The sequence below is a fragment of the Passer domesticus genome, chromosome 4 (genome assembly GCF_036417665.1).
Source record: "Passer domesticus isolate bPasDom1 chromosome 4, bPasDom1.hap1, whole genome shotgun sequence".
Lineage (NCBI taxonomy): Eukaryota > Metazoa > Chordata > Aves > Passeriformes > Passeridae > Passer > Passer domesticus.
In genome coordinates this window covers 69,990,444-70,006,374 of record NC_087477.1, presented here as the reverse complement: position 1 = coordinate 70,006,374, position 15,931 = coordinate 69,990,444, and the positions used below count along the sequence as shown (strand labels likewise).

General features: G+C 34.7%; 1 protein-coding gene across 6 annotated transcripts in view; it reads right to left on the bottom strand.

The window, feature by feature from the left end:
• The window catches only part of RAB28 (RAB28, member RAS oncogene family), a 60,757-nt gene that overhangs the window by 7,715 nt on the left and 37,111 nt on the right, over positions 1–15,931 (bottom strand). For all 6 annotated transcript variants that reach the window (XR_010361472.1, XR_010361473.1, XR_010361474.1 and 3 more), the window contains exon 5: positions 1,909–2,012. Coding sequence is in view for 3 of the 6 variants with exons in the window: in XM_064418634.1 (XP_064274704.1) it covers positions 1,909–2,012 (104 nt within the window). In the remaining 3 variants the exon portion in view is untranslated. The remainder of the gene's footprint in view (positions 1–1,908; positions 2,013–15,931) is intronic.

Here is a 15,931-nt window from a genome sequence, read left to right as displayed (position 1 = left end):
TTCAGTGAAAATTAAGAAAAAAAATACTATTTACACGGTCTCTTCTAATATCCAAGATGGAAACCAGAAATAAACTAGTGGCACAATCAACAAAGTGTGGTTGCTTCCAAAACAATTGCTCTTTCTCTCAACTCCTTGGTGTAGTACTGGTCTGTTCTACCAACATCTACACAACAAGAAAGGGCACACTGAACAGAAATTCTGAGGCTCAGAGACCTACTTTAACCCACATCAAGATCACAGGTGCTCTGAGCTACATCACCTGCCCTGAGGACACTCTGTGCAAAAAACATCAAGCACAAGTGCAATGCTTCAGCTATGTGATTTGGTGGACAGTAACACAGTTAGTAATAATAAATCTTCCATTAATTTTTTTTTGCCCCTGAGATGACTTTTGGAATTTTCTATACACACAAAATCATCTTTTGCAAATAGGTCTGTTGAAAAGATCTGACATAAACAAAACAAATCATTGAACTGAGTAAGACTCCTCTAGTCTATATTCACAGTAGCAACGGATGCCTCTTCTTAAATCACTGTCTAGGATAAACACTCCATCTTCTGAATGATCAGTGTGCAGCAGCAGTGAAAGGGATAATGCAAATTTATATTCAAACTAAAAATTAACTACTGAAACTACTTCTTTTGTTAGTATATATTTAGGCAGAGATTTCCTGTTAATATTTTCTAGTCATGTTCAGATTTACTTTTGCTTTTAAACAGTAAGCTATTAAAAGTACAATCAGTATATATAGTGGAATGCTGATGTAATTAAAGACTTAATTAAAAAGCTGAAATAAAGATTCTGTCATAATTAGCAATGATAACTGTATCAATTATAACATGAACTGATTTTGGTGGTCTCCTTGAGAAAAGAATACATTTTATCAGATGCACATGTTACTAAGGGTAGAATTATGATTTTTTTCTTCTGTTGCTAGCATAAAAAGCCAGTATTTCCACACTTAAAACAAAAAAAATATGCCAAGGTTTTAACACAAACTAAAAAGAGAATCAGGACTCACTGCATTTGTAACAGTAGCATTGTTAGACTTCACAGAAAAACTATTATCTTACAAAATTAGGCAGTTCACTGCACAAGATTCATCTAAGACCTTAACAAGTGATTCCATTTGTGTACTATACTTCCATGTACATGACCATGGTCTTGCTATTCAATAACATTAAAATAAAGTAAACTTTCTTGTCAACAGTAATATTAAGGAGACAGATACAAGACTGTTTTATGGGAATGACAAACTCATTAGGCATGAGACAGAAATCAAGCAAAACAATATAATAATATTTAATTTGACTGATAGTGTCAACTCAAAAAGAACCTTTTCTTTCATACACTTCCAACTAAAACAAATAACCCAGTTAGCTCAGAGTCAAAAAATTGTTCAAAAATGTACTCTGCAAAGCATCTGGTACAAATGTCAGAATGTTCAAATTTCAATGGAGCTGCAAAGGGAATGTCTGTCATGGCTCAGGACTCATATTAAAATCTTTTATTGCAACAGGGTCTTGTCACATTATTTACCAATTGTTGGAAAATGCTATATTGATGGGCTGTAGATGGGACTCCACCAGGAATGAAGAAATATACTTAACTACAGGCTGACAGCAAACAGAGATTTAGTTGGTCTCAGTTTTCACGCTGATGTATAAGTCAGATCATTTCCATTAAAATCTGTACCTCAAACTGAAAATCAGATGAGAAACCACTGTAATTTAATAAGAATAATACACATTCATACAAAGATCTACTTTTCATGCAACTAAGGGAGTCAAAAAAGGGCCTGCAGCACTCAGAGTTCTCAACAGTTCATATGAAGTATAATATAACTGCTGCATCTTGAAAAAAAACTACAGACATCTACAAGTTTGGGGTTTTTCCTTACTTACAGAATCTCCTGTCTTGGCTGACACAAAATGGCTACTGAAGTTGTTTTCCTGACAAAATCGCTGGTGCTTGTCAGCTTTCACTGTGCGAATATGCTCCAAGTCAACTAAAAATAAGTTGAAGAAATGAAAAATTATTACACTGGAGCCCATTTAGTTACTGACCTTAGAAATTATTCACTGGAAACACATCAGATATAATACTTTCCTTTACAGGTATATGCAAATGCAAGTTTCTTTCACTCTATAATCATTTGCTAAAATAAAAGCAATTAATTATATCAGACTAATTTTATTTGCAAAACTGAAATGAAACCACAACTAAAATTTTATGGCCAAATGCAACAAATTCATGTCTCAAAGTACAAATTTATTTCTGGATACACTCAAATATTTTGTAATAACTTTGCTGCTAGCTACATACAAGACAGAATTAATATTCCATATTCTGTTTGCAAGATGCATATTGGGGATTCCAGTGTAACCTGAAGACTTTTACAAAATAAATTCATGAGGAACATCTGCATCGACATATTTTTCCAAAGTAAAAATGTAAATAAGTTATAAAGAATTTTACTGCAGAACATGGCAAAGCAAAAACATTCACTATAATAAAAAAATTGACTGAGTAAAAGCAGTGATGCTTAGTTACTTACATATGAGACTTTCAATTCCACAAAGGTGTGGTTCAGAAAATTTTAAAAAGTAAAATTCACATTTCAAGACTCACACATATTTTCATTTTTATCACTTTATAACCATTGGAAGCAGAGTAAAGCTTCCAAATGGTATTTTGTGCTGAAAAGCACTGGTTGCTTCCAAAATCTCACAGAACTCAAGCCTTGTGCAGGTTTTATTGTGTACATTCCAGTTTCTCCAATCTGATCCTAAGGTAATTGGAAACTATATTGAACAGTTTCTCTTTTTTTTATTGCATTACGGTTCCTATAAGGGTGTTGACTCAATGTAGTCAAATTATAAGGCAAATATATTCAGAAGGATTTAAGGACAAGCAAGCTCTTTGAGTTAATACAGGAAAAAAAAACTTCAACTGATTTCCTGAGGAAGGGACCCAACTGACTTGTAAAAACTTGTAAATTTGCAAATCTAGTAAGCCTGTATAATAGTGTTATTTGATTATCAGCTGAAAAAATGCTCTCCTACTACATAAAAGGCTTTATTTTTAAATGATATTGGAGGTCTTTAATTTGTAGGCTCTGGAGATTTTCTCTTGGAGATTTTTAGCCTAACAGGGGATTCCTACACCCCATTTATACTGCTTACCTTGGTTAATGTGGAGTTTTTGACACGTATTACTGTTCCTTGCACATCAGTAAGGCCTTGTTTGTAAGAACAGGCCTAAAATCATCCAGTTACCACAGACATTAATTTGTGAAGGACTAAAATACTAAACTATTAACACTAATGTTTCTAGTATAGTTTTTCCATAACGCTAAATGCCCACTATGTAATTAAGATTCATTTAAAAAGGGAAGAACAAATACATTTACTAAAATAAAGCCCAAAGTCAATAACAATTTTGTTAAAAACATGCATTTAATTTTTTTCTCTGAAAAATAACTATCAAGATAAAAGATAGACTCTTTTGAAATGCCTTTAAGAATAAAATACAGCATACTGCCTAAAACATTTCATTATTAACTATTATTTTTATGTTTCATATATTAGTTTTAAGTGCAGCTTGGAAAAAACAACAGTAAGATTACTCTTTTGGGAAAAATAAAAATGTATTTTCTTTATTTTCATTTCATGAACTTTTAAAGGAACTTTAACTCCATCTCCAGATTTCACTCATTATATTTCTCTGATTATACCTGAACTCAAAAAACCTACACACAATTACAATACAATTATAGATAAATAGATAGATAGACAGCATTTACACTATATTCCTTTAAAATACCACTACATGCTTACACAAATACATAAAAACAAGTTCACTAGTTACATTCTCTCTCAAACTCTCTTTCCCAGGAAGGAAAGAATACAGAGTGTACAAAGAAAACAACGGCTAAAAGGCTGATGGATTTCCAGGAAAAAAATGCCACAGGCATATTGGAAATCATCCTCAAATGCCTCTTATTTCCTATGAAGAAACATCAATAATAACATATGGTCAGTAGAGTATATACTTTACTACAGAAGAGAAATTAAAGCCCACGAGATCATAGAAACAAACAGATTGAACGTGAAAAATCAAGGTGTAATTATGTTTTCAAACTTTGTGTACTACTCAGTCCTTCTCCCCAGTCACAAGTACTTCACTTTCTGCCTCCTGAATTTTGGGCTGTCTGCTCTGAACTGTACAGGCATTGTCATGCCAGGGAACTGCCAGGTGACAGTCCATGTGTGCATTCAGAGGCCACAGAAAATGCCAGGTGATTCATGTTACATTAGCTTGTGGTGAAAAAGGGCACATTTTCAGTACAATAAGTGTTTCAAGAGTTAATAAATATTTAACTACCCAAAACTGCAGTTTGGAGTCAATGAAGGGCAGTGATCCTAAGTCCAATTCCTTTGCATTGCCCACGGCCAAGGGCATAATTGTAGAGTTACTGAAGATCAGCTAAAGACAGTGAACAGTTACCCTCCAGTCCTTTTCCTTTAACATCTGACACTGGTCAGCTCAACAGGCAGAATTCTTAGCACACCAGGAGATAAGTCTTGTCCAGCTTTTATTTAGACATCACAGCAAAAAGACTTTAGGGAGAGCTTTGGAGGAGAAAAATTATTTTCTAAAAAAGATGTTTATAAGGAATGTAGGGACTTTATAGACAGAAAACTAACAGCTGGCTAATGTGGGCTCATATGATGAGCCAATTAACAGCAGGAATAGGTATCTTGGGATGAAGAATGATATGAGAGTGCACTTATGCCATGAAAAGTTTAACAGCAAAGACAAATACGTTTTGGATAGAAAGAACGTGAATAAGATACATAAATACTGTTTGATTTTATAAACCAGGCAAATGATCTTGCAGAATATTCTAAATGACTAGATAACAAAGCAATGGCCAAGAAAAAGGAATTATTGAAATTTAGATACAAAATGAGAACATTCTAACTCTGGTAATGGCTATGCTAGGCCATATCTAACAAAGGTCTCAAAGAAGGAATCTGCAAGATTTGGCCACACATCAAACACAAACATTTAGAGAAAGGCCCAAAGTGAAGTTTACGTGCCAGATGGTACAGTCATCCTCTTCATCTTTAGGGAATGGGAAAGAGGGTAACAGCAGGGCAAAATTAATAGCTTCTTTTACCAAGCAGAATATAAACTGATGGCTAGAGATTCACAATGGGATGAATAAAGGAGACAAAAGGACACAAGACACAAGTTTGAAAAGTAGAAAGATTTAACTATTTGCAAACAGTGACACTCTACAGCACACAAATGTTACAAACCAGTATTTTTGGTCAAGGGCTTGAATACAAACTCTCCTATCTGCACTAAAGTATGTTTTCTGATCATAAAAAGCTAAGGCAGTGAGGGTATTTCTTTGATCTCTCATTTCAAAAATTCTAAATGTCTTAAAAATGGGATCAACAGGCAGAAAGGGCTGTTAAAAGTATACATTATGAAAGCAATAGGTAAAATGTCAATGGGGTACATTGCTAATTCCCTCGTTAGAATGGAACCACTTAATATATTTGCATTAAATGGAATACTTGCATGAAAACTTGTATCAAGAGAAGGAGAGGGACGTCATGAGCAATGGGGGAAGGAGAGGGAGATAGTATTGTTCCCCTGACTAACCTGATCAGGACAGGAAAAGTGGGCTCATCAGCACCAAAGTATATTCAAAGTCCTTTTCAAAGAAAAGGCATCCACAATACAGGCTGTTGCAGTTTTGGTCATTTTTTTGCCTGAAATACACACTAAAAGCCTCGAGTGAAAACTACAAAAAATACATGGCTGCCAGATATCCTCCAAAATTTATCTCCATTGCCTTGCTTATGCTCTAAAGAGCCCTTCTTTGATTGGTTCTCTAAAATAAGACTAAACATTCATCTTTACGCTTTTCTAGTATGAAGAGTCACTTCAATTACACTAGCAAGATAAGACTGCTGTTCCATGACAGGTTGATATACATCTGTATGTACAGGTATCTCATAAAGATACCAGAACAACAAAAACAGATTAGAAACTTTGGGAATTCAGATGCAACTCTCAGCAAGGCAAACAGATCCAATTAAAATCTCCATTTAAAAACTGAGCAAGCATAGATCAACATCTGCTGTTGCAAAAGTCTAGGTAAGACTTACTAAAATGCTTGCTTCTCATGAATTCCAGGGAGTTGCATTTTGATTTATAGGTGAGATTAAACAGAGATCTAGTGAGGTGAAAAGAGAAAATAGAATCTAGGAGGAAAGTATTGAACTCCCACAGAAATCCCAAGGATACTCCCTCTAAGGCATTCCTGAAGACTTCTTGGAAGAAAATCAACTCTATCCCAGCCAAAACCAGCACAGAAAGAAAAAAAAAAAAAAAAAAAAAAAAAAAAAAAAAAAAAAAACACACCTGTAAGAACAACACTGCAAGTGACAGTTCAAAGAAGGACAAAGAAGTAAGATCAAGTTATAACCAGAGAGACTTGATTAAGTTACAGCTTCAGGTGATCTATAAATGATTTTCAAATTGCTGTTATACATCAATTATTCGTAGTGAAAATCTCACGGACAATGCTAAATCAAAATGGAAAAGGAAAGCATACTTTAAAATACTGCTAGGTAAGATACCAATTCTATGATTTAAAAATTCTGAGGAAACACTCGAGACAGTATAAATTCTTCAAAGTCAAAAGTCCATATGAATTTACTTGAGAAATTAAGAGTAAGTCAGTGAAATTTTAGTATATTGGGCTGTGGCAAGGGAATGGAAAAACTTTAAAAGTACGAGATAAAACACAAATGAGTGCTTTACAATCTATCCACACCCAGCCATCCAACAGCAATTACATCTTGATTGAATAGTTCTGCTGCTTTTGGCTCTGAAACCACTAATGGTAAATAAATTAATGTCAAAACTGTTTCTCTTCCACTATTTAGATGCTTGTGTCATTCCATAAGTTAAAAAATGGCCTGCAATAAACCACACAGCACCACCATGCACAGACTATCATTTCCATTCCACTACACCATATCTGGTGTAGCAGCTTCAAAACTACTTGAACTTCACTGCTTCTCTAAAACCCAGGAGCTAGGACTAATATAATTAGCTCACCAGTGTGCTGCAAGGAGTAAAGAGTGATATCTAATCCCAAAACTGGACTGTCTTAAAATTAAGGCAATAAATAAAATAAATGTAACAGTTTACTCAATACAACTGGTACAAAGACAAAGCCAGGAAGTACTTTATATATCATCAGTCAGAAGAATGATGAATGTTCTGGTTTTATAATCTTTCAAAACCATATAAGTAAATAACTGCACATACTTTAAAAAGACAACAGAGCATCATTTTTGCAGAATGTAAAGGCTGCTACTCATTTTATTTATCTCTCTTGCCCCCAGGACTGCCAGTCTCTTCTTTCATAACAGCACGGAAGAAGAGCTCCATGTAAAATTACAGGAGTTTTTTAAGTAGGAAAACATCCATTTTTCATGAATCTTCCTTTCAGGTAATTTTGGAAGAAACACAAAAACTGTCTATAATTCATACAGGTACTTCCAAGCAGCTGAGAAACTAGTGACAGTACTTGCTGAGGACAGTATAGGCAACTGAGTATAATGCATGTGAAGCAAGTCTGAGTGTTTAATACTTGGGACTTCCCCTGGATTGTGAGATTACAATTGCAAACCATAAACTGTTTTCAATGATTATACCAGTGATAATTAACCTACCCTCTTTCTAAAACATATGTATGGAAAGAAACAAAAGACAGTTTGGAGTTTCAGTAAACACACGCCTCTCCACCCAAATCTGACGATCATCTGCTTTCAGACCTTGAATTGTAAAAACTGCAAGGGATTCATTTGCAAAGGGGCAGTTCTCTTTAAGATGGACCTTTTTTAATTGATAACAGTATTTTCCATTAAAACTGGCAGTAACACATAAATGCAGTTACAACTCTCTGGTTTTTTACTTATCTTACATATTATAGCTATTTCGTATTTCAGTATAACTAAGAGTAGTTTTAAAGTTATGAGTAAACATCTTCATTAATCTATGGTACCACACAAAAATATGTTCTTTTATAGTATGCTGTGAAAAATGAAATATAAATCTTTCTGCAAAGTATTTGCAGCTGTGCACACAAGGTATACAATTACATAATGTTTAAATAATGAGCTATCACGATTAGCCCACACAGACATGACAAGTAAAATGCTTTAATAATTTATTAATTTGATTTACATGTGCTTAAAATTATGTACACATTTTCTCTTCTGAAAATACTTCAGGGTCATTAAAAAAGGGGTCTGTATATGACAATGTCTTTTTCATCCTATTTTTTGGTATAATTTCTGACTGATTTCTTAAGAACAAAGCTAGCTTGGGCACCTGAAAGCCTAGCAGACTGAGGACAACAACACATACAGCACTGTCCTCATGCAGTGCACGCTGCTCAACAAGTACAGTCGGTTTAATTCCAGAACGTGACAGTTCTGCTTCCTCCATGCGTAAGCAAACGTGTATGAAAAAGGGAATTAAAAGAGGGATTTCTGCATGAGGTGCCAAATATCTGCTATTCTAAAAAATAAACCAGAAATCAAGCTGAACACTGACAACATTCTAGGCAACAGGATTTACTTTCCAGTTTATCAGACCTTTTTCTCATAGCCTGTCAACAGGGAATAGCTCAGCGTGGCCCATTGCTCTGGCCAGCAGGAACCCCCTTTCAAGCCTCTTCTGCCGTAAGCAATATTATCTGGTTTTAATCCTAATTCTACTATCAATCCAAAGAAAAAAGTGAAATTTAAAATTGGGCAACAAAAAAACCCCTCCCTAGTTTTTTATTGCACAGCTTACCAGCAACCTACTGCTTTCCCACTAAAACATGGAACTATTTCATTATGTCTTAGATTTTAAAGAGTTTTTCAGTAGGTAAGTTAAAACTTCAAGCAACTGCACTTTCATTTTCTATTTAGACACAAAGGTTCTTTCTGGGTAAATAAAAAAGCATCCAATATCTAATTATTGTTATCCAATATCAGATTTATACAGAAATAACAATAACTTAATTTGCCAGAAAACTGGTCTGAAGCACTACCACACTTTCAGCTAGCTTTTTAAAAATCTGTTGTGATTTGGTACTTCTAAACTACTACAGCACGCATTCTCGAATATTCAATCCCAAATGTCAGAGTGCAAACTGCAGCTTTTCATAGTTAATTTTCTGTTAATACTTTCAATCTTCTTCTCACACTAAAATTGTGTAACTGCCAGAAAAAAAAACTCTTTCATGGAAGTCCTGAAAACTATGCCCCTACTCTGATTTAAGGAAGCTCAAAAGGAAATATAAATATAGTTCCAGTACAGATTTTCTCAGTAATTTTTTTAGGTTATCAAGAAAACATCTAGAGTGTTGATCTGGTTATACTCATGTCAGACAAACTACATGTCACATTAACTACCTCCAGGAAGTTATTCCAAACACAAAATAAACTGTTTATGCCACTTCTCAGATAGATAGCATGACAGATTGTTATTAATTGAAGACAGATGAAATACATTAATTTGATTGCAAGCATGTGTTTACTTTCTCACTGTCATGTACACTCTACTGCTGATGCTTTCCTATGAGGACATAGTAACAAATCAAATCTTGTATTAGAAGACTTGCTAAGGCAGAATAATAGGTGTTGCTGCACTTAAATACTTTTAAAACTACATTTAACGTTTCCAGCTACAACAGGAAATCACTAGTTTCAGAAAGCAAAAAAAACATGGCTTAAAAACTCTTGTAATTTACATAAAACACTGTAACACTTCCTCCTCTAAAAAAATTAGAATTATCAGCAAATATGCTTCTCAATTACCATAAATAAAAATATATCTTTCTAAATAACAAATCTATGATCTGAGTGCCTTCCAGAAGACAAATTCCTACAGATACAAGACATGAAAATATATGCCTAATATGGGAAAGGAAAGGTGAACAATTCCTAGGTCTCTGCTTAAAAACAGAAAGACATCATGCCTGTGAATGAGGTTTGCCTGGTTTTATGCACACCTCTCATATAGGCCTCCACTTATTTGTACGAAGCTTATGTGGAATCATCTTTCTTGTCCAAAAAATGTCATACAAAGACACAAAATCTGAGCTTCTTGGAATAACAATATTTCACACATTAAAATCAAATTGATGAAGCTGACAGTTTGTTCTAACACAGGAAATAATAAAAAAAATGTGTTTAGCATGACAGGTTCTCTATTGGTATTTATGAAAGTAGCTGCAGTTATTACATTAACTTCTTATTACAAAAAATATCCCATATTAAATGAGACTTTCAAATACTGTTAAACAATAAACAATTACAGCACTTCAGCTAAAACTCTAAAACACAGTGGTTCTTGAGCATCTTAGGTTAATGAGGTTAACACTTGCAAGACTTAAAATAGGTTTCAACAGAAAACAAGAAGAGCAGCCAGAAGTAAATGCCTCCATCTCAGCACACCAAGTGCAGCTAACTAAAGAGGACACAGTGTGACAGGATTCTTGTCTAATAACAAGCATGTTTAATGTCTGGTAGATGGCAGGACATTTTTAAGATGATGTTAACCTTTGCAAATACAAACAGCAGGCATATTTTCATACAAAAGTAAAATTTCTTATGAAGGAAAAAACAATACACCCAAGTTTCTTTTCAAAACTAGAATGACAGATGATTGGCTTACACAGCTTAAAGAGACAGATAAAGAGAAAATAAGAAGTTTTTTTTCCCAGCTAGACATTTCCCATTTTCATTTTTAATAAATTCTTGGCAGAATTTCTTGCAACAATTTCTCATTTGGCTAAATGGACTAAGACTACACTGACAGCTGGAATCTGATCTCTTCTGTTAGGTACCTGTACCACTTACCCCTACCCGTAATGCTGACATTTTTGGAAACAAGTATTCAGAAAAGATTACATTATTAAACTAATACAAATTTGAGTCACCTTAAATATTATTTTAGGATTAAAACATAACTGGAACTACTCTACTTTTTTTTTTCTTTTTGAAAGGGTATAGTAAGGCCACAGAAAGCAAGAGAGGTGGATAAAAGGTGTTGCTCACTGTCTTCTCCCCACCCTGCAACTCAAGTGGCAAAGTACACTGCAGATCTATTGAGGCAGCAGACCGTGAACTCAGAACACATTAATCGAGGCACAAGGAGTTCAGATGTGGTGCACACACCTCTGTGCAGATGATTTTATAATGTATCTCTGCTTGCTGCAGTGTACAGACCTAAACGAACACATCCTTAGGGTAAGCTTAACAATCAAGTGGGGCTGTGAAAGAAAGAACATGAAACACTTTTGTGCATTCTGGTATGGAGAATGAACAGCCTGGCTTCAGCAAACTAATGCTACTTTCTCAATAGTATCATGTCACAAGACTCTGATGCTCTTTAATTTCACACCTATGGTTAATTAGTTTTTACTTTTCCCACAGAAACATGTCCTAAGATAACAAGTTACTCCTGGAGAGAAGACAATTTGTTCACTGTTGCTTTTTATCCAGTCTGTCAGATTCTTATATGGCCCTAGCGCCCATTTACAAACCCTTTACAATTAGTAACAGATCATTTGCTGACTAATTTGCTTCCCAGTAGGCAAATACCATTCTTTTTTTTTACAAAAGGAAAATGAAACACATATGTAAAGATAAATTTAATACCTTGCTAAGATCATAGGAAATTTCACTGAGCCATCAATTTACTGCTTTGTGCACTAAGTCATCTTTCATCTTCTCTTACACTTGTGTTCAGCCTTCCTAATCTTTGTGCCAATGAGAAACTTAAGTTATAAAGTTACGTTAAATGTGTTAATCTAGACTCAAACATCTTTATGAGTGCCTGTTTCCTAAAGACAAGGAAAAATGAGAAAAAGCCTAGGACAGGAGAACACAACCCAGCTGAATTTTTCTTGCTATATCAGTCCAATTATAAAAATCACAGGGCAGGCACAGTGACCAGCACAGGACAGGAACACAGTTGAAAATGTTTATGGAATGATGCTGAGAAAGCAAAGCAAAGAAAAAAAAGCAGTGTTCACACAAACCATAATCCCCAATGCCCAATACCATGTACATTAATTCCAGTCCCCACAGGAACACTAAAACACCAACATTAGATAAGGATACGTTTAATGAAATTATAAATTATACAGCAATAGCATTGGTGTAACCATCTATGAGAAAAAGAAATTCTGTTAATGAAGAACCATAACTCAAATAGAGTAGAGCATGAAAATATGTAATAATTCTTTTGTATCTCTGAAACTCTAGTTGCTGCATTTCTTCTCACATTCTTAAAATTTTCTGTAAGTAATATATATGGTATTTCATTTTTTGATCCAGCATCCTTCACAAACACAGTAATTAGGCATACACAATGAAAAAAAAATCAAGTTTTAAGTGAGACATCATGTGCTACTTGCTAACATTTTAACAACACCAACAAAAAAGTTATACCACTTAGAATGAAGATTTTCACTCGCCAGTCTAAGACCACCCTTTATAGAGCAACATATAAGAAACACAGAACAATTTGATTCATAATATTTTGACAGTATTTTTAACACTGAAATGGCTGCACTATATTTTTTAAGTGTTCATATGCACAACTACAGACAAGTTCATTTCTATGTGCCTAAATTGAAAAACCACATTTCTCTTTAGATTAGACATTACTGGGTTTGATAGTAGTTTCCAAAGTTCCCTGTAATGGAATTTAATGACTGCCCCAGCACTTCAAAGCAAGACTTGCTGACAGAAAAAAAAAAAAAACCTCTTCTCTGATTCAACATGAAACTATTTTTATCAGGATTACTGAAAGTTAAAAAACAAATGCTTAGACTGATTTAGCTGAGCTACTAGTGACAAACTGCTGGGCTCAATAGCTTTTTTCAAAAATAAATTTCCTCCTTATATTATTAAAGGTATGTTTTAAGACAGAGATTAAAAAGGGTAAAAACAAAAAGCCTATTTTCCTAATAATCCAAATAGAGATGTCCATTGTTTTGGTTTGATTTAACAATTCCAAAAGGGTGACAGAGTGTAAAAAAAGACATTATGAATGATTATTATTGAATGAATATTAAGTGTTCTTTAGTGCATTATTGAAGACATGAAGTTGCAGTGTACTAAATATTCAGAAGATGGTGCTAGTCCAATATATCCACAAGCCATATGTGGATCAGCTTTTCTTCATCTCTTTCAAATATCTTCTCTAGTTTTCATGTATCTACTACATCATCACAGAATTTATCAATACCAGGATAAAGTATAGTCATCATCATTCAAGTACTAAGAGGAATACCAAATGATACCAGTCTAAAATTCATGAAGATTTACAGGATTTACAGGCATAAAATATAGAGCTCACTATAATTTCACAAATTCAGGGTCTTGCAATCTCCATGAAAACTAATACAACATTTCTAACATCCTGCCTTCAGTCATTCACATCTGTTTCCTTCTGCAGTCAAAGTTTCAAGACCTACTGATGCCAGCACCAAAGTTTGGAAAGTCTCACCTGTCCCACTCCTGGCTCTTCATCCCTGCCTTCATGCCAGAGTGTAACTGATCCCTCCTCACCTACTTAGGAGGCCATGCAACTCCTGTGAGCTTATGGAGCTCAGTGAGCTGATCCATGTTAAAAATAGCCATTTCTTTTTGGCTGCTCTGTTTAACCCAGATCAAGTCTCAGATCCGATTTCCCATGGAGCAGCAGTGGTAACTTCAAGCTGCAAACGTGCTTCACCACAAGGCCAACCAATTGAGAACTGCAGCCTCCTTGAGCTTGCAGGGGCTGAATTCCTTCTCAGCACTGAAAAGGGCTGGCAAGTTAACAAGGTCAGTCCCATTACTGCATATGAAAAACTAATTTTTTCATATTATTAAAGGCAGATATCTATTTATTAAGATATGAGATGCAGTCTGTAGCTATAGACAGAAATCAAAACTAATTCCATCTGCCCTCCCCCACCAAGCTCCTACAAAATCTTGGAACCAATTTCCAGTTCTGCTTATTATTCAAACATTATACAGCACCTTCCATACTAAGTACAGTTGGACAAATACTTTCTTCCAAAAAATAGTAAATCTAGACATATTAAATTACCAAGAAAAAGTCTTATCCTTTCCTAGCAATTCCTAAAACAGTGTTTTCCAAATAATGCATAGGAACATATCTCAGAATGATCTATTTCATGAAGCCATAGAAATTTATTAATACTAAACTTACTTCTATAAAAAGCATTCATCTAAAAAAACCCAATTCCTCAGAGGGCCCATGCCAGCATTCTGGAGAGCTACTGCTGCATCCATCCACACAGACTGTTTCCACAGGTATGCTTCTGTTGACATCAGGCCAACAGCTATGTTTGGCTATCCTCTCCAGTGTGATGCTTTTATCCAATACTCTGAATTACTTGCTCTTACCAGAGCCAGCCCAGGTTAACTCCAGGGCCCTTCCATGCCTGATTCCTTCGTGGTTCCAGCAGATGTAATAAGGAGTTGGAGACACTTAGTGCTTCTCCTACATACCCCTCTGGGAACTCTCCCACAACAAAAATTATAAATGAATGTGAAATCATTCACTGGGATATAAAAGCAAGCCTTAAATGTTCAAAGATCAGGCCAAGTCAGTATTACTGTTATTACAATAAACCTCCAGCATTAAGCAATTCCAAACATCAGTTCTTCTTCCAAAATTTTTCAATGTAGAGACAAGATTGGCACATATCTGAGAGAAATTACTCAGTTACTAAGCAATTTATTACTGCTTAACTGTTCCATGTGTATCAAATCCTGTTTAACAGCAGCCCAGTTTTTCTTCCATTTGGAAGCTTTTGTAACTAATTATTACTAAGCCAAACTGATTTCAACTGGCAGTTAAAAATTAATAGTCCAACTGAACTTTATATTAAATTACTTTTTATAAGCAAAAAAGTGAGGCTGCTTAGTAAATAAATATAACATACTTCATTTAACTACAGAAGGAGAAATTGAACCCAAGCACATTCAGATCAATGATAATAAATTTACCAGCTAATTCTTAAGCTGAGCCACAGCTTTTCAAAGACTAGAAAGAACTGAATTCAAGCTACTTATACTTTACAATATGATGATTTCAGAGCAGACAGTAGAAATCCTACACATTTGCCAACTCACATACCTCATTATCACAATCTAGTCATGCAGGCACAAAATCCTACCTGAATTTTAATCAATACATCAGTTGGTTCATCACTGTCTTGAAGAACTGTTCTTACCTCTGAGCAGAGTGAGCATATAGCTCATTTCTCCCTGACATAAATTTCTATCATAATGTGAACATGTGCTCCAGAACTTCATTAGCTTAACAGAAATGTATTATTGACTCAGATATTGAGGAAAAGCTACAAAAGCCTTTTCCCAAACAAATTTAAAACATCAATAGTGGACACACTAAGACAGATTATACTAATATTGTAACTTCACTGTATTAACCAGTTTCAGATGAGCAGAGGGAACCAAGTCATCAGGCTAGCTATAAGGGACTGAACAAAAATCATCAGCAACCTTGTCCAAGACTTTAGAAGCTATATAATGCATAAAGGAACCAAGGGAATAAGAAAAGTACTTTATACATTATTTGTTACAAATGAGGGCCCATACCCTTCTCAGAGCTAACCCAGCCATCTGCCTTTGCAAAGCAATCCAATTCCTTCTTATTGTTTCTCTCTCACACACAAACAGAAAAAAAAAATAAAATTAACCAAATCAACCTCACACCAAAAAGACTTTCATCAAGAAAGTAGATGGTTCAGCAGAGTTGGCAGGCCTGATATCAGTTAGAAAAGTGATAGTT